This window comes from Dama dama, chromosome 28 (assembly GCF_033118175.1).
Source record: "Dama dama isolate Ldn47 chromosome 28, ASM3311817v1, whole genome shotgun sequence".
NCBI classification, from domain to species: domain Eukaryota; kingdom Metazoa; phylum Chordata; class Mammalia; order Artiodactyla; family Cervidae; genus Dama; species Dama dama.
The window spans coordinates 39,671,455-39,690,902 of record NC_083708.1 but is presented as its reverse complement, the minus strand read 5'-3'; the positions used below and the strand labels follow the sequence as shown (position 1 = coordinate 39,690,902).

Here is a 19,448-nt window from a genome sequence, read left to right as displayed (position 1 = left end):
AAATAGCTGGCATCGTTTGGAGTTGAGGAAAACATGTTCTTTAGGTAGAATTTTAAACATTTTTCTCAAATCTCCCCCTCCAAAATGAACAGATACCACACTCTGCTTATCAACATGGCTTGCTGTAAGATACAGCATATGTACTTGCCTTTGCCATATCAGCAATTAGGACAAGGTTTTTAACTAGCATTTTGTATAAAATCATCAGAACGCCCTTACTCTTGTATTTGTGGACTTGGGAAAATTTAGAATTCCTTCTGTTTAAGCAAATCAAAATCTTTTCAGTTTGGCTAAATCAAAGTCTTATATTTGGAGTTAGTTGGATAAGCTTGTGTCCTTTGTAACAGGTTCTCCAAATGTTATGGTCAAACATATAAATCATTCTAAGAGAGAATATATTCTAATACAGAAGTATCAGTGTGTGTACCTTTAAATGATAATAAGAACCACTGCATGTATAGATCTGTAATTAAAGTTTCCACACACCCTGGAAGTGGGAAGTGAGCACAGACAGAGGGACCGCGGACTTGCTGTCCTTTAGATGGTCAGTGGGGTTCTACCTTTACATTGCAGCTAAACTGAAAAATAAAGAGTTTCTTATGTCCATGCTGATACCCCAGTTCTTTGACAATATTAGATAAATGCTTAATTCTCGCTGTAAGAATTGTTCTGCTGCTGCTTATTACATGACTAATGCTTGTAATTTGTTTTAACCAGGACTTTTGCACAGCGTCAGTTTGATTTATCACATGCTTCAGGAGTTGCTGAGACTCTCTATGGCAAGCTCAGCACCCCTTTGTTTGAGGTGTCACCAGTGTGACCGGAGGAACCCCTCCAAATACAAAGAGCTGGGGTGCTTAGGTAGGGGGCAAGTCCTCAGAGTAGAGGAAAAGGAGATACCGCCTCTTCAGTGTTTTCCAAATCTGCTGTTAATCAGTCTTTGAGGAATTTTTTAAAATGCAAGTTCCTTGACAACACTCTGAAGGTCATACACCAGGAATTTATTAATCATACATATGTTGAGCACGTATGGCGTAACAGTTAGTATTCTAGATCCTGTCTACAAAGTACTGATTCCCTGAACCCTCAGAGCAGCCCTGTGTGGTAGGTTCTACTGTTTTGAGATGAGGCAAAAAAGACAGCGAAGTTCTTGCCTACATTCATGCGGCGAGGGACCGGCAGAGCCAGGACTCTGACTTTGGCTGTCTGGTTCCGGAACACACATTCTTGGTACTCTGCAACCCCCAGATCATTGATAGTCTGACACAGGCAGCACGCTTCTTCCTCATCCACCTCAGAGCTGAGGATAGAACCACATCACAGTAGCATGAAGCTGTTATTAGGAAGGAAGAGAGGGAGGGAGGGAGAGAGGTAGATGGATAGATACATAGATACCGGTTGGCAGGAATGGGATGGCGGGAAGCAGGGGAGTTGGTTTAACTATGAAGGGCTAGCCAAGGGAGGTCTTTGTGGTGCTGAAAAAGTTCTGTGTCTTGATTGTGGTGCCAATCACGCAGATCTACACAGGATAAAATGACAACTCTTCTGTCAATGGCCTGGTTTTAATATTGTACTTTAGTATAAGATGGGCTTCCCTGGTGGCTCAGACGGTAAAGAATCTGCCTGCAATGCGTGAGACGCAGGTTCAATCCCTGGGTCAGGAAGATCCCCTGGAGAAGGAAATGGCACCCACTCCAGTATTCTTGCCAGGAGAATCCCATGGATGGAGGATCCTGGTGGGCTACAGTCCATGAGGTCGCCAAGAGTCGGACACAACTGAGCATCTTTCACTCATAAAGATAGGACCTCTGGGGAAATGGTGATCAGTACACAGGACCACTCTATTTCCTGTGAATCTATAACCATTTCAAACTAAAAAAAATGTTTAAATCCTTGGCCTCCCTTTGGCAAAACCCAAGTCAACTAGAGGGCTGTCTCCTGAAGATTGGCTCAGAGAGAGATTGCTCTTGGAACACAAACCTTCAGTTAGGCGCAAGAAAAGTGTGGTGGCTCTGGGCAGAGCAGCAGTGTGGCGGTGGTGCAGAGTGGTCACCACCGACACAGACAAGCGTGCACTAACCAAGGAGGGGCTAAGACTCGTTGCTTGTGTCTTGCAGTGATTCCCAAGTGACCAGTGCTCATGTGACTAAATAAGAACCTCTGGGGAGAGAGCTGAGTGCATGCCAAAAATCTGTGTCTCATGTTTAGAGACTGTGGCTCAAGGATACGTTCCAGCCACCTGTGTTGAAAAAGTTCCCTAGTTGATACCTCTTAGCTTAAGGAGCCGGAGAAGGCAATGGCACCCCACTCCAGTACTCTTGCCTGGAAAATCCCATGGACGGAGGAGCCTGGTGGGCTGCAGTCCATGGGGTCGTGAAGAGTTGGACACAACTGAGCAACTTCACTTTCACTTTTCACTTTCATGCATTGGAGAAGGAAATGGCAACCCACTCCAGTGTTCTTGCCTGGAGAATCCTAGGGACGGTGGAGCCTGGTGGGCTGCCATCTATGGGGTCGCACAGAGTCGGACACGACTGAAGTTACTTAGCAGCAGCAGCTTAAGGAGCAGCTGATAAAACTGGATCCCAATAGCATCTCAGGAATCCACCACCATAGGGACTGTAACTCAAGTGCTTGGTTTTCACATGGTTGGTATGACTCAGAGACAAGCATTCTACGCATAAAAACATCCAAAGTGTATACCCTTTTCTGAATGCTTTATATAAACAAATATTACAATGAATTTTTTTCTGTTGCCTCTCATATTTGATTATTTACCAAGCTTCTTATGGGAAAAATATAAACAGCAACATAATTCTATTATAGTTACAAATGTTTTAGGATTCAAGGCCATTAAGTACTGCTTCTAAGTTAAGAATGGTTTTAGCTACAAGTAACAAAATCAACCAACTAACAAACAGTAGTCTATTTGTCTCACATAGTAAGAAGTCGAGACATAGATAGGTGCCGGTATCGGTCCTTACAGATCAAGAACTGGAGCTAATATCTTTGTGGTTCTCTTGGCCTTTCCTTCATGGTTCCAGCCTCTCTGCATTCAAGACTGGATAGAAGGGAAGGGGCAGGACCACTGGCATCCTGCTCCTGTCTGACTGGCCGATACAGTATCCCATGGCCACTCCTGATGCAAAGAAAGCTGGAAAATTGTGTATTTTGCTTTAGATAAGAAAGGAAAATGGGGAGGGATTGGGTGTTGGAGAGCTACCCTACAGCATCTGCCACAGCTTCCAAATTAAATTTTATCAGGCACCATTTAATTAAATCTAGAAATAGCTGATCAGATATATAATAATAAAACTGTCAGAAAATACTGATATGAAAGTCAGAAATAAAGCTCTCCACTGTCAGTAATTACACAATTTTGTATTGGTCTTTCATTCTCTGTTGGAACCGATTCTAGTTGATGAAGAACATCTGTTCCTTCAATCAGTTGCCTATGTCAGAGAAAAAAAATGGAAAAAAAAATTGTCAAGTTTCATGTATACCTTACATTCCTAAATTGAGTCCTGTCTAGCTTAGCTAAGGCTACAAATTAAATTAACCTCAGTCATAAATATCTTGAGTTGCTCTAGATGTGTGTACTCTGTCAGTTTCTCCCTGCTCCGGGTCTCTTCCAGTCTGTTATCCTCACTGTCGCCAGAGTGATCTTTTAAAAATGCTAATGTAGCCTCACCTCCCCACTTCAATAATTTCCCGTTATCCTTAGGCTAAAGACCGAAGGTTTCTACCACCACCCCCCTCCCCGCTCCCTTGAGGGCGCCCTGCAGCATGCTCCCTCACTCTTGGCCCCCGCTGGACCAGTGCGCAGCACCTCACCCCCCGTGTGCCCTTCCTGCCCCAGCTGTCTGCCTGGCTCCTGCCTCCCACGCCCTCTGCCTGGTCGCCTCCTGGCCTGCCTTGCTGAGTGGCTGTGATGGCACATGTATAGTGGATGGGGTGTCATATATAGGGCATGTTTCCTAGACACTACCCTGCTTCCCCACCCTACTTAGATCAAGTTCCCCTTCTTTATAGGAGTGATCAGGGATAAGTTTGACACTTGTTTCCTTGCTTCATGAGTTAATTTCTGATTCTCCCCTGAGGGCAGAGATCATGCTGTCGCTTATTGCTGCTCAGTGCCTGGCACAGAGTAGGCACCTCATCGGCATCCACTGAACACATGAATTAAAGGCAGCCCAAAGCCACGCTAGTTTGAGTCTCAGTACTCATTCAGTGGCCACAAGCCAGAACTCCCTGAGTGGGACTAGATATCTGATGGTTCTCGCAACTAAAAAAAAGGCAGCAGGGGCCAGAGAGTCAGCCCTAAACATAGGACTATGCCCCCTGCCAGGGTTTGGGTTGAAGCAGTGGTTGAGGAGAAGGTGTGATTTCCGTTTCACAATCCTTTATGGGGACACAGTGCTGACACTGACCATATGCTCCTCATCTCTCTCTTTTTTTCTTTTGGTGGAGGGGTGTATTTTTTCCATCCCAATTAGAAAACATGACAGCAGGACAAAAAGTGTATTCTCAGGATAGACAGCAGGGAAGAAGTGGACAGACTCACCTTTGTCCAAAGAGGATGTGAAGCCTAGTCTCCAAATTGGTTTCATAGACACGGAATGAGCACCTACTGTATGCACCTCTCCAGGTGTTAGGGCACAAGATAAGTGAGGCCCAGTCCCTATTTCCAGTTGTTCACACTGTGCCAAAGAGGACAAGGATGCAGTTTGATTTTGGTAGTTGGTGGGGATTTGTGACCTAAGCCCTGAACGGGATTTTGGCAGACTGAAGGAAGGCAGAAAGTAACAAGACAAGCAGAGGCCCAGAGGGTGTTCTGGGAGGGATGGTACTCTGGGTCTGGCTGCAGCTCAGCTGCCATGTTGAAAGCTTCCAAATGTACATCTCCAGCCCTGGCCCAGCTTGAATCCCTTATTTCTGGTATTGAGGAGTTGCCACCTGCCTGTCATAGAGCTGTCTTCACTTTAAGCATAACTTGTCCATCTTGAATTCATGGTCTTCTCTCCCACATCTTCCTTTTTGTATTCTCTGCTGAAGTGAATGGCACCAACCATCCAACCAGTTCCAAAATCCTCGGCGTTCCTCCAGCTCTTCACTGCCCAGTATGGTAGCCACTAGTCACAGGTGGTGATTACATTTAATTAAATTTAGTTCCTCAGTTGCACTGGCCACATTCCAACTGCTCAGTGGCTCTATATGGCTAGGGGCTATCATATTGGGCAGCACTGATCCTAGCGTATTTCCATCTCTGTGGAGAGTTCTATTAGGTATCATTGCTCTAGAATTTTCCCATAACTTCACCACCACCATCTAAATAGTCATAAAGTCTTGTTGAATCTAAGTTCCAAATATCTCTTGAATTTGTATTCATTTATCCCCTGCTCATATGTACTGCCAGTGCCTTAAATGAAAACTTCATGGCCTGCTGTTACCATCATCACTTGTTAACTGGCCTTTCTCCCTTCATTTTTTTCCTTTGCTAATTAATCCTTCACTTCTGCTCAAAAGATATTTTTTCAGAACGAAAACCTGGTCATGTTGCTCCTAATTTAAAATTCTCCCCTGGCTTCCCAGGGCCTTCGGGGGGGGGTCCATGCTCAGCAGCCCTTTGAGAGCTGGGCCCTGGCCGTCTCATCTTCTCCAGCCACCACTCTCTCCGTTGCCCCTGGGCACTGAGCTCTAGCCAGGCTAAGTGACTGGTAGGTAGGACACTCTCCTTACTCCTCAGGTCCCTCTGCAAAGGCTCTTCACTCCTTCCAAAATTGATTTTACTCATTTTGATGTCCAGTGTGCTCTTATCTGCCTAACTTCTCTATGACTTTTCAGTCCTCATTTCACCTTCTCATGAAACTTTCTATGACTCCTCCCCACTTTAGGGGTCCCTTATAGTGCAATTAATTCCTCCCTAGCACTATTCCCAACATATATCCCTTCTACCTTTGTGTGAATGGACTTGTATTTTGATATTCTTTCCCCATGAAACCACTGGGCAAGGGCATCAACAAGACCGGCTGTGGGATGACACAGCCTCCCCAAAGGGCATTCCCAGTGTTATCCTTCTGAAGACAAGGCAAGGTAATGTACCAGAAACGAGAGCTTGGATGGAGGGTCTATCTCAAATAGGAGAGGAAATTTCTGTATCTCTCTGGACTTTGCCAGCCATGTCTGAGCTTCTCGAAGCTCAGATGAAGCTGGGGGTGCTCTGTGATGACAGGGAAGAAAAAGCAGCCCCACAGCAGGGAAGGAGGATATCTCTGAAGGAGTTGGTTCTATTTTGTTGGATTCTCTAGTTGCCTACTATGGTATTACTTTTCTGCTTCTCCCTTAACCTTCTCAAGGTCTTGTTTAAATAGTTCAGCCCAGACTCAGCTGTTATTTGGAGGCTTCAGGGGGAAAAAAAATGAGATTATACTTAGGCTAGAGCAATAAAGTGGTGCAACTGCCTCTCTGAGGCCAATGTGTTGGTGATAATGATTCAGTGGGAGAGATTCCCCCAAAGATGAATCACATGGGAAAAGCAATCATCAAAAGGAGACCAGACACTCCTCTGCTCACTACCATCCTGTAAGGATCTGCGTTGGCGTTTACTAAGGAGCTGGAGGGTGTTTGTTGCCTGGCCCTCCCTCCTGTATTCCCAGTGCACTTTTTACAGAGCTTGCTGTCGCATGGCTCACTGTCTCACGGTTGCTGGGTTTTCTAACATATTATAAGCTCCCTGAAGGCAGAAATTGTGTCTCACCACTCCTTCCCCGGGACTGAGCACTGGGGCTAGCATTTGGTGGGAGCCTAATAAAATGCTAGTTGAATGAATAGGTCAGAAGGCCAGCAGCAGTGAAGGCTGAAAAAAGATGGGGGCCAGAGGGTGGAGGACCAAAAATGCCACTCTGAACTCCAGGCTGTATGCATCTGGGGGTGGAGATGGTGAAAGAGGCATTAATGTTGCAAAACAGTCTGTGTTTGAGAAAGAGTCTTTTCAGAAGGATATAAAGAATCATCTAAGTATAGGTTGAGGGCAGTGATACTACCAGAAGATGACAGGAAGATATTTAAAAAATCTAAGAAATTGTGAGAATTATTTGGACTTAAAAAATACTGAAAAATGCATTTTCAAAATCAGAATATAGTTGATTAAGTCCAGGGAAGATGGAGGAAAATGCATTATTTTAGCTTATGTAGCTGTTAAAATTACCTCTTTAAAGAAATCTCCTTTGGCTGAAAATATACTTTATTTTATACTTTTTCAACCTGGAAATATCATCCACATTACCCTGAAGGAATAATTGTGCTTAAAATTAAAATTGGCCTGGAAGTTTTCCTTGGAATGAAGGGTCAGTAGTTATCCCTATGGAGTAGCTGGAATAATCTAAATATTCAGAAACGTTCTGACACTTTATACAGCATTACAGGAAAGACTAAGTAAGCTTCAACTGATATTCATTTCAGTAATCAAATAGAGATATGAAACACAGGAGTGATGAATAATAGTATCATCACCATTCATTTTAGGTCCACATGCCTATATGCATCTTGCTAATAATATTCTAATAATTATTACCTGAGACATTTCTATATTTTAAGGGCTTCCCTGGTAGTTCAGATGGTAAAGAATCTACCTGCAATGCAGGAGACCCAGGTTCAATCCCTGGGTCAGGAAGATCCCCTGGAGAAGTGAATGGCTACCCCCTCCACTGTTCTTGTCTGGAGAATCCCATGAATGGAGGACATTGGCAGGCTACAGTTCGTGGGGTCTCAGAATTGGATAGACATGACTGAGCGACTAAGCATGCATACACGTTCCACAGTTTAAACTGCTCAGTAACAAAAAGTTACTTGTAACTTGGATGACTGTCATCCTTCTCTTCACAGTGTTCATGGATAGTTACTTAAATGGCTTTGCCTCACTTCTGCATCTAAATATATATACATTATTAAGAGCTGTGGTATTATTCACTTTAATTGACAGTATCCTTGAGGCTGAAGACCCACAGAAGGATGGATGATGGATGAATGGATGCACAGAACATTGTAATGGCTAAATAGTTTCTGTGTTTTTAATAGATAGCAAGCTTCTTGTGTGTTCAGTCACTCAGTCGTGTCTGTCTCTTTGCGACCCCATGGACTGTAGCCTGCCAAGCTCCTCTGTCCACAGAATTTTCCAGGCAAAAATACTGGAGTGGGTTGCCATTTCCTTCTCCAAGCAAGCTTCTTATGAAATACTTATTTCTAAATATATTTGTCTATAGTATTTGTATTACTTTTGTTTTTTGTTTTTAGTTTACTCATAGACTATGTACAATACTCACCCAAATATTTTTGAACCACATTTTAACATATATAAATATCACATAGACAAACTTAAAATGCACATACCCAAAAGCCACATATTTTTTATCTAGATACGGAGTAGCCTGTAGTGTGATATAGAATTGTGACCCATTGCTGTGACGGCCTTTGTTGACCATTCCAAGAACTCCCCTTTTGTTATGAGGAACTGAGAAGTTTTCATCTAGAAAAGACAATACATAGTAGGTCACTAAAACATTTATTTTCTTGACTGATTGTAACACATAGAGCACAAACAGAATGCTTGGTTACACGGATTCTCAATTATATTTATCAATATATTCCAAATTGTAAATATTCTATTTGTTTCATATAACTTTCACTCAACTGGGTTGTTAAAAAAGATAAGCTGGAAAGTTATTAGAACTATTTAAATATTTAGCTTTAGTTTATCATTAACATCGTTAAAAACAAGTGTGGTAAGAAAATTGATAACGTAAAAGGAAAAACTTGAAATTAAAATGTAAAAGGAAATGCATACCTTTTTTAGGTATGCATATTAAAGTCAGTAAACATTCTTGTACTGTTTTGACAGTAATATTTTATTCAAACTACCAATGTGATTATTAAAAATGCCTTCTTAGAGATACCTTTCATGGACAGACCCTTCCCGGCACAGCATCTTCTACAGGCCTCTATTGTAGTCTTTAAAATACTCTGTAATTGCTCACAGGTTGTTTCCTGTTTGTGAAGGCAGGGACTTTATCTCATCATACCTTTTATCCCCAGGGCCACCTAGCACATTACTTGGCACATGTGTGGCCTTAAATATTGATAATGAAAATAATTTATGCTTACTGTTAGTAGTCTTTAAGTAAATTTTCATCTCAAAATTGACCAAGATTTTGTGGAAAGTGATTTTTTTTTTTTTTTTTAGCAAATTTAACAGGTAAAAAGAATTATACAGTGATTATCAGACCACCATTTGAAGGAAGAACCATTTCCAGCATGAAATAAGATTTGCCTCCAAACTCAAAAACACAGAAGTAATAGAAGAGAAAATCAGTAAAAGTTTTCATTCAGGAACTATATCAAATTCTGGGGATAATTGAGAGATGAATATTAACTGTCAAGATTTTCCTAAACTGCAGTTGCTGACTATTCTTAAGTTTCAAAGCTAAGCCAACGAAACAGTTAAGCCATCCCCATGGCGGTTACTTTTAGCTTGTTAAACTGTACACTGAATAAGGACCTGAAATCTTATGAAATGCAAATAAAGTATTATTGTGCAAATGTATCTTTATAATTACATTGATACTCCATATTTTTTGGTGGAATAGAGAGTAACCCATTAATTTCACAGAAAATGGCATGGCCTAAGAAATCTGCCCAAGCAAGGATTCAGAGAGTTTTAACAAAATGATATTTGTCATTGCTTTTAGATATTATGATCAATTTTTCTTAAAATCTGGAGTTAGCTGGAAAGAAAATTTATAGAGTTGTAACATTTTTACCAAAAATTCTGTGATTGTGGGAGAACTTTTAAAGCATTAAAGGTGTAACTTTGTTTGAACTAGAAATCAGAATAACTGCTGATGAAAATCAGTTTCTGAATTTACTATAAAACTCATTCTGATGTTTATAATGAAAGCAACTACTACTTTACCAGGTTTAGGGAAATTGCCTTGCATTCTCTCTGGTAAGAGAATAATCAGACAGTTTAGGGGCATTTCCATATAATTTTCTGAAGACAGTAATGTCAAGTAGAAATTGGACTTGAATCCTGCAACATCAATTTTTTAAACGTACTGCTCTAATTTTACCAGCATCTTTAAGATGTTCACTATTTATTGTTATATAAAAGTAAAGTAGGTATGCTACCTACCATTTTTTAAACTGCTTTAATGAATTATTTTTTATATTTTTAAATAAATTATAGTTGATTTAAAGTATATTAGTTTCAGGCGTGCAGCATAGTGATTCAGTATTCTTACAGATTATATTCCATTAGAAGTTATTACAAGAAAATGGCTATAATTCCCTGTGCTATATAATATACCCTTGTTGTTTACTTTATACATAGTGGTATGTATCTCTTAATCCTATACCCTACCTTGTCCCTCCCCTGCTTCCCTCTCCTCTCTGGTAGCCACAGTTTGTTTTCTATATCCATGAGTGTCTCTCTGTATTGCTATATACACTTGTTAGTATTATTTTTTAGATTCATATATAAATGTAACATACAGTATTTGTCTTTCTCTGACTTACTTCACTAAGCATAATACTCTCTAGGTCCATCCACATGGCTGCAAATGACAGTATTTCATTCTTCTTTATGACTGAGTGTGTATTGAGAGATGAATATTGACTGTCAAGATTTTCTAAACTGCAGTTGCTGACCATTCTTATTTTAAGTTTCAAAGCTAAGTCAACGAAACAAGCCATATCCATGGTGGTTACTTTTATGGTTACAATATTCTCAAAATGGAATATTACACATACATATACACTACATAAACACACACACATATATACACTACATCTCTTTATATATATATATATATATATATATATATATATATATATATATATATACACACACATACACTACATCTTTATCCATTTATCTGTTGATGCACACTTAGGTTGCTTCCATATCTTGGCTATTATAAATAGTGCTGCTTTGAACACTGGGGCACATGTATCTTTCTGAATTAGTGTTTTTGCTTTTTACTGGATATATACCAAGGAGTGGAATTGCTGGATCATGTTGTAGTTCTATTTTTAGTTTTTTAAGGAACCTCCATACTGTTCTTCATAGTGGCTATACCAGCTACATTCCCACCAACAATATGCAAGTGTTCTTTTTTCTCCACACCCTCTCCAACATTTGTTATATGTAGACTTTTTGATGAGGGCCATTCTGACTGATGTGAAGTGATATCTCAATGAATCAATCATTTTGATTTATATTTCTCCACCCCATGGACTGTAGCCCGCCAGGCTCCTCTGTCCATGGAATTCTCTAAGCAAGAATACACGAGTGGGTAGCCATTCACTTCTCCAGGGGATTTTCCTGACCCAGGGATTGAACCCACTCCCCTCATTGCAGGCAAATTCTTTGCCTCCTGAGCCACCAGGGAAGCCCCAGTGATTAGTGATATAGAGCATCTTTTCCTGTGCCCGCTGGCCATCTGTATATCTTCTTTGGAAAAATGTCTATGAAGGTGTTCTACCCATTTGATAGGGTTGTTTGGGGTTTTTTGAAATTGAATTGTATGAACTGTTTATATGTTCTGGATATTAACCCCTTGTCAGTCATATCATTCGCAAATATTTTATTCTATTCAGTAGGTTGTCTCTTTATTTTTGTAGATGGTTTCCACTGCTATGCAAAAAACCTTTTAAGATTAATTAGGCTATTTGTTTTCACTTTTATTTCTTTTGCCTTAGGAAACAGATACAAAGATGCAAAGCAACCTACAGATTTAATGCGTTCCCTATCAAAATACCTATGACATTTTTCACAGAACTAGAAAAAATTCTGTGGAACAACAAAAAATTTTACGGAACCACAAAATATCCCAAATTGCCAAAGCAGCCTTGGGAAAAAAAGAATAAAGCTGGAGGTATCAGCCTCTCAAACTTCAAACTATACTATAAAACTACAGTAATCAAAACAGCCATGGTACAAGTGCAAAAACAGACACATAGATCAGTGGAACAGAGTAAAGAGCCCAGCAATAAACCCATGGTCAATTAATCTATGACAAAGAAGGCAAAAATATACAATGGAGAGAAGAAAATCTCTTCAATAAGTGGTGCTGGGAAAACTGGACAGCTAAAACAAGGAGATTAGAATACACCCTCACACCCTCAAACTATATGCAAAAATAAACTCAAAATGGACTAAAGACTTCAGCGTAAGATCTGAAACCATAAAACTCCTAGAAGAGAACATGGGCAGAACATTCTTTGGCACTGAAATTATTTATTTTAAAACATGTTGACTCTGTGCATGATATTAGGAATAAAAAGCCAAGTGTTCATCAATACATGAATGGATAAATTCTCTAAGAATATTCATAATATTAAACCAGGAAAATGAGAGAATTCCAGCTATAGACAACATGGATCAATTTCATAGGCAGTGATGAACAGAAGAAACGACACAAAGAACAGCTGCCATGTGAGTCCATTCATTATTGTTATTCAGCTGCTAAGTCATGTCAGACTCTGCAACCCCATGGACTGTAGCAGGCCAGGCTTCCCTGTGCTTCACTGTTTCCTGGAGTTTGCCCAAACCATATCCATTGAATCAGTGATGCCATTCAACCATCTCTTCCTCTGTCGCCCATTCTCCCCCTGCCCTCAATTTTTCCCAGCATCAGAGTCCTTTCCAGTGAGTCAGCTCTTCACATCAGGTGGCCAAAGTATTAGAGCTTCATCTTCAGCGTCAGTCCTCCAGTGAATATTGAGGGTTGAAGTGAAGTGTTAGTTGCTCAGTCATGTCTAACTCTTTGTGACCCCATGGACTGTAGCACTTGGGCTCCTCTGTCCATGGAATTCTCCAGGCAAGAATCCTGGAGTGGGTAGCCATTCCCTTCTCTAGGGGATCTCCACCCTCCCCGACCCAGGGATTGAACCTGGGTCTCCTGCATTGCAGCCCAGTTCTTTGCTGTCTGAGCCACAAGGGAAGCCCAAGTCCACTTCATATAAAGTCCAAAAAGAGGAAAAACTTAATTTTTTTATTTAGGGATTTATGCATGAGTGATTGGAGAATCCCATGGACCAAGGAGCCTGGCAGGCTACAGTCCATGGGGTTGCAAAGAGTTGGACACAACTGAAGTGACTTAGCACGCACGCACGCATGAGTGGTAAAACTAACAAGGAAAGCAAGGAAAAAGTTAGGTTAGAGGTTACCTTTAAGAGGGAGATGGAGTTATTATTGAGGATGGACAGATGAGGTGCTTTGGCATGCTGGTGGTTCTTTCTTGACAAGGATGGTAATATAGAGGGTTGCTTTATAATTAGTTTTAAATTATACAGATGAAATTTACATATATATTATAAATCTCAGAATTTAAAAAAATAGCCCTTAAGTGGCTATCCAGCCATATTATCTTCAGTTTTTAATTCTACCAAAAAATACTTTTGTACAACTTTTAGATGCATTATTGAATATTAACAGTGTATCAGGCTCTCTGCTTTTTGTTAATGTCTACTTTCATTTAAAGGAGATCTCAGAATTAGACAAAGGGATTTTAAGTGCTATATCTGTTTGTTAATTAGAGCACATGCTAATATTAAGAAACTGGTCTACTTAAAGTAATAAGAATAATCCAGTATTTAAATACATTACTGACTTCCCTAGTGGCGCAGTGGTTAAGAGTCCACCTGCCAATGCAGGGGTCACGGATTCAATCCCTGGTCCTGGAAGATTCCACATGCTGCAGAGAGGCTGGGCCCATGCACCACAACTGCTGAGCCTGTGCTCTGGAGCCCGTGATCTACAACTGCCGAGCCTGTGTGCAGCAGCTGCTGAAGCCTGCGTGCTTAGAGCCCACGCTCTGCAACAAGAGAAGCCACTGCAGTGGGAAGCCTGCTCACCGCAATCAAGAGTAGCCCCTGTCCACCACAGCTAGAGAAAGCCCACGCAAAGCATCAAGGACCCAGCACAGCCAAAATGAATAAAATTATTTAAAAAATATATATACCCTTTCTTTTCTTCTGCTTTTCACATAAATAGCCTTTTCTCTAGTCAACCCAAGCCATGGAGTCCCCAATCCTTTGAGAGTGGACAGGATTAGGGATATTATACAAGGAATACAAAGCAGGGGAAGAGTTGATGTTTAGCTTCTAACATTCACAACAGGATCTGGGAAGACAAAAAAAGCCGTGATTCAAAATAAAGCAAAACAAGGCTTCCCTGGTGGCTCAGTGGTTAAGAATCCGCCTGCCAATGCAGGAGACACGGCTTCAATCCCTGGTCCGGGAAGATCCCACAGGCTGTGGGTCAGCTAAGCCCACATGCCACAATGACTGAGCCTGTGCTCTAGAGCCCGGGGCCCACGACTCCTGAGCCTAAGCCCCGCAACCTCCTGAAGCCCGCACGCTCTGGAGCCCGTGCTCTGCGGCCAGAGAAGCCACCAAAGGAGAAGCCTTCATGCCGCAGCTAGAGCAAAACCCAGCAGCAACAAAGACCCAGCACAGCCAGAAATAAATGAAAAATTATTCAAAATAAAGCAGAACAGACTTTCCTCAAGTTAAAGACTAACCAATTTATGAAACAACAATTATGTAAAGTTTATTTCATTCTTTTAAATTCACTGTGTTAAGCTTAATAAAAGTGATTTTTGTGGTTATAACTTGTTAAGAAGCCCTGGGTTTTAACTGTGCATCTCATGGAAATACGGTCCAGTGAGAGAACGTAGAAGGCTGACTGTCGATGTAATAACTAACGTTCCATGGGGCCGGGGGAGGGCAGGTCTACATGAAGCGGGAACCCAGGCCATAGCTGTTTTGAATACTGGCCCCACATTCTCTCTTTTAGCCATTTGTCTTTCCCCTGGGAGCGTCCCTTTTCACTTGACATTGTACTGAATTCCTGATTCTGCACTGCCGGACAAACAGGAGTGAAAGCTTCCCTAAGCCCACCAGGTTCCCTGGGCACCAAAGGAGCCAGGCCTCCAGCTGGAGAGGAAATCCCCAGAGTATCTAATGGGAGCAAAAGGGGGATGGACGGAGGCATGGGGATGTCCAGAGGGACAAGTGAGGAGATGAGTCAAGAGATCGATCTCCTGGACAGAAGACCCAGGCTCTGCCTGGGACTGCACTTCCAAGCAGAAAGAGTTTGGGTGATCCGATAATGACTGGGGTGTGGAGAAGTTTGGTGGACCCTGATTGGAGATTAAGGATTTCAGGAAAGCTGCCCAAATGCCCTTTCCTCGTCTGCAATGTCTTATTTTAAGACCTAGCTCAGAGCTTCTCTGGTCAGCACCCTCAGCTCTCCCAGGCAGTTGTTCTTTCCTGCCGCACTGGCTTCTTACTCTATAAAGGCACTGGGCACCGCTCCAGTACTTTATCTGTTTAAACATCTGTCTGGGCAAAAACACTGAAATCCTTAAGGGTGGAAACTTGGCCATAACATCTATGTTTCCTGAGGTCCTAAAACCATGTTGACTAGGAATTTAAAGTTATATGAACAAATAAATAAATGAGTGGTGTCACTTGCATGATTTCATTTGATAAAGCTGTCTCCGTATGAATTTAGAAGGAAAACTAGGTCTTACTTTTCCTGTTCTCTTTGGCCATTGATTCAATATGATTATTAAAAGAAAAAACAAAACTTTTCATTCTATTAAAATATAGATACAAAAAGCCTTGTAAAACTAATTTATAGTTAGAGTTATTGTTAAGGTTATTATAAGGCAAATGCCCTTTTAAATACCATTCAGGCCAAGAAAAAGAACTTTGCCAGCCTTTCCCAGAGTCTCTTGTCAAGTCCCTCTCCCCCTCCAAAAGCAGGCACTTAATGTTTTATGTAACTCAGGTAGAGTGTTGCCATCCAAGTGTGCCTCCCTAGGCACTATAGTTCAGTCTCTCTCATTTTACCGGACTTGTTATGCCTTTTAAATCTCTCTCAATCCACAGGTTTTATCTCTGTCCCTTTCTTTTCCTCACACTGTATCTGTTACTGAACCTGAGCTCGTTCCCCTTTAGGATTTCTCCCAGGCAGGAGTCTGCCGACTGCACACACACGGTGCAGCTCAACAGGTTTCTCTTGTTCCCCGTCCTGTCAGGTCTGTGTTAGTGCTCGTGCTGAAGATGCATATTGCTTCACTTCGATTGACATGCGAGGGAGGGAGTGACTTGAGCATGATGAAGCTCACCCCTGCTTTAATGTGCCGTTCCCTGCAGGAGAATCACCAGGTAACTGTAGGAAGACGGCCTTCACTGGACTGAGCCAGCTGCCCAGGAGCACAGACACCTCAGACGTGACCAACCCCCGTGGTCACCGCATGTGAGCCGCGTCCACCCACATCTGGAGTGACAGCCTCCCTCCGGCTGCAGAGAACGCTCCTTCCGCCACCTCCAGATCACTCACAAGCTGCAGCTCTTCCCACACCGCCTCCACAGACATCAGGGGCTTTGCGGGGTAAGGTGCCTTATTTATTATCACACTGATGTGTTTCTTGACCACATAAAACATACAAAACTAGGTTACTGTTTTTATTATATTGCGAACTTATTTTTTAATATGTCACTGAGGAGTTTCTTTTTTTTTACCTCGGTTTTGCCATCAGTCAGCCCTGTGGTTTTTACTGTGTGGTTTGACAAAGCACAGAGATCTTTTAAGAATATGTTACTAGCAGAACTGGTTGCATTTCTCACAAATTGGATGCTGGGCCCAAAAGCTTCATCAGGCTCATGTTGTATCCCTTTGGTAGTGCGTTCTCTCAGCAGAAGGCCCACACTGTCTGATTGTCCCTGTTCTTGAGAAGGGAGCAGATACTAATGTAGCAAATGCCCACATCCATTATTTCACTGGGGGCAGCAAAGTGGTGACATTCTAATTTCCTTTTCACTGTTAATTGGAATACTTTTATATAGCAAGATGTTTCCCCTTATCTATGATTTAGTATAGTTCCTATAGGAGAGGCAAGAGAAATGCTTAATTTTTACCTATATTTATCAGTTTTCAAGATAATGAATTCGTTTCCTATCATTTCCCTGAAGGTAAACAAGTAGGATTTATTTTACAATATCATTATGAACTCATGGATTTAAAATCTTTGTTGGGTTTCAGTTAGCTGCAATTAGCACTCAAATTACTCCATCTTTGACCAGTGAGAGACTCTTCAAATTGACTCCTGAGCCCTTTGCCATGACCCCAGTAAACTTTTAATAGTGCTCTTGGCTAGGTCATGATAGCATGACTGAACATGAGCTTCCACGCTCATTTTGAAATTTCCTGTCTCAAAACTGGAATCTGCCATGTTTTCCGGAGACCCTAGTTTCTTTAAGCAAGAAATGACATTTCAAAACAACAATCTAAATTCTAGGAGAATGTATCACTACTGGGCTGGTCGCTGTAGATAAATTTCATGGCCAGAACTAAAATATAGATATGATACTTCTTGAGTTTAACAGGATATTTCCAATTCTAATTCAGGACTATGGAATATTTTACTTATTAACCTCTATCATATTTCATCTGTATTTCCTTTCTTCCACAATGAAGATTCTAATTCTCAAGGACAGGAAATTATAAAATTAGAATATCTCATAATTACTTGTTTTTTCCTACATTGTATATAAAACAATCTCAGTATAATACAACTAACTATCACCAGTAAAATTTAACTGAAAGTAATTTAAAATTTTGCGTATATTCTCCCCATTTCTTTCATTTTTAAAAAAATTGTTAGAGTAAGCATATAGTCATTATATATCATACTCTCACCCTTTTATCCATCATTAAATTTTAGTTTTATAAGTAATTATATGATTAATGTTCACCACCAATTCTTCTGTCAGGATCCCTCTTATAATCTGGCTGAATGAAACTCATTCTGCAATCATTGATTCCTCAGAACGACTCATGACAACACTATTCCCTGAAGTTTTTTACACATGGATAACCCTGTGTGCCCTTTAAAATTCACATTCAGTTTGACTGGATATAAAGTCCCCAGGTCACATTTCATTTTAATTGAGCATCATAAATATATTACTCTGTTTTCTTCTGGCATAAGAATATGATGATAATGTACTTTTCTTTCCCTTATAAATCACTTACTGTTTTTGTTTAACTGCCCAAAGATTCTTTTTCTTTTCTTTAATGTCTAATAATATTAGTAAAATATGTCTGGTGTTGGTTGTTCTGGTTCAGTATTGTCAGGTAGCTGTCTGTTCTTTCAGTAAGTAGTTTCAAGTTTTTAAAAAGATATTTTTACTTGAGGTATGAACATGCAGTAAAATGTATATATTTTAGATGTTTGGTTTGATGCATTTTGACAGTTGGGTATAGTTGTGTAACCACCACCCAAACAAAATACAGAATATCAGATCCTTTTTTATTTCAGGAAAGCTTTTTAAAATTATGATTCTTAGCATCTGTTCCATTCCCTTCTATTGGTTTAATTCCTTAAGGATAGTTATCATCTGTATGCTGGATCTTCTTTCTATATCACTTTCTTGTAAATCCTTTTCATCTTTATTCATCTCATTTTGGTTTAAAAAAATATTTTTCTCTTTCTGCCTTTTGCTTCTTTTAATACACATATCAGTTGTTTTTATTTGGTCTCGTGTTCCTTATAATTTGTTCATTTCTGGAATTTTCTTTTATTGTTAGCTCTTTTATTCAGTTCTGTAAACAGCCTCATATCTGAGGTTTTCTAATTCTGATTTACAAGTTCTTTCCTGTCATATCATTTTCTTTATGTCTTGTAGCTCATTTTGAAATCAGTTTGACCTGTGAGCTTTCTTTCTATGGTACTTCCATTATCTGTAGTTATATGACTATGCACCTTTTTTTTTCCTTCAAGAAAATTTCTGCTGCTTCCTAATGCAACTTTATTTTTATGTAAAATTAGTCTTCCTCAGTGTTTAGAAGGAGGTATGGCTTTAGAAGGAAGGCAGTTTCCCAACTTCACAAACTCCATCTAGGGCTGTTTGCATGTGCTGTTCATCTATGTGGCAGCTTGGTTTCTGGGATTCCTGGCTCTGTTCCCTTTCCCTCTTCATCCCTGTTATCCCAGTACCTGCATAATTTTGACTCCATTCCCCGCACTTCTTCCTCAGTGTGGGCCTGTCCTAGAACAGAGGGCTTTCAGATCAGTTTTGAGAGTTCACAGAGGTTTGACTGCTCTGGCCTCAAGCCTAATGAGGGGTCCCATACACTACCCTGCTCTTGCCTATTGTGGGGTTTTATATCCTCAGCTCTGACAAAAATGTCCTGCTTTCGCTCACATCCATGCTGATACCATGCGGATTGTGTGACTGTTGGTAGTTTGACCTCACCTGTTTATATTTGAAATTCGTGTAGATAACGTTGCACGTAGTTTTGTTGTGTTACCCATGGGACTTTAGTTTTCCCATCTAGTTTTTTGTCTATTTTTAGGTTGGGATTTCAAAAAGTTAAA

At 40.7% G+C, this 19,448-nt stretch overlaps 1 protein-coding gene across 8 annotated transcripts in view; it reads right to left on the bottom strand.

The window, feature by feature from the left end:
• Positions 1-997: 997 nt before the first annotated feature.
• The window catches only part of PPIL6 (peptidylprolyl isomerase like 6), a 41,358-nt gene continuing 22,907 nt past the window's right edge, over positions 998-19,448 (bottom strand). For 4 of the 8 annotated variants that reach the window (XM_061131491.1, XM_061131489.1, XM_061131490.1 and 1 more), the window contains 2 exons: positions 8,389-8,524; positions 1,170-3,452 (listed from right to left, as the gene is read on the bottom strand). In XM_061131491.1, the coding sequence (XP_060987474.1) occupies positions 3,341-3,452; positions 8,389-8,524 (248 nt within the window). In that variant the 3' untranslated portion in view covers positions 1,170-3,340. Of the gene's footprint in view, positions 3,453-8,388; positions 8,525-12,272; positions 14,180-16,498; positions 19,120-19,448 lie in introns of those variants that run through there. The other 4 variants (XR_009690927.1, XM_061131496.1, XM_061131494.1 and 1 more) reach the window with 4 other exon arrangements.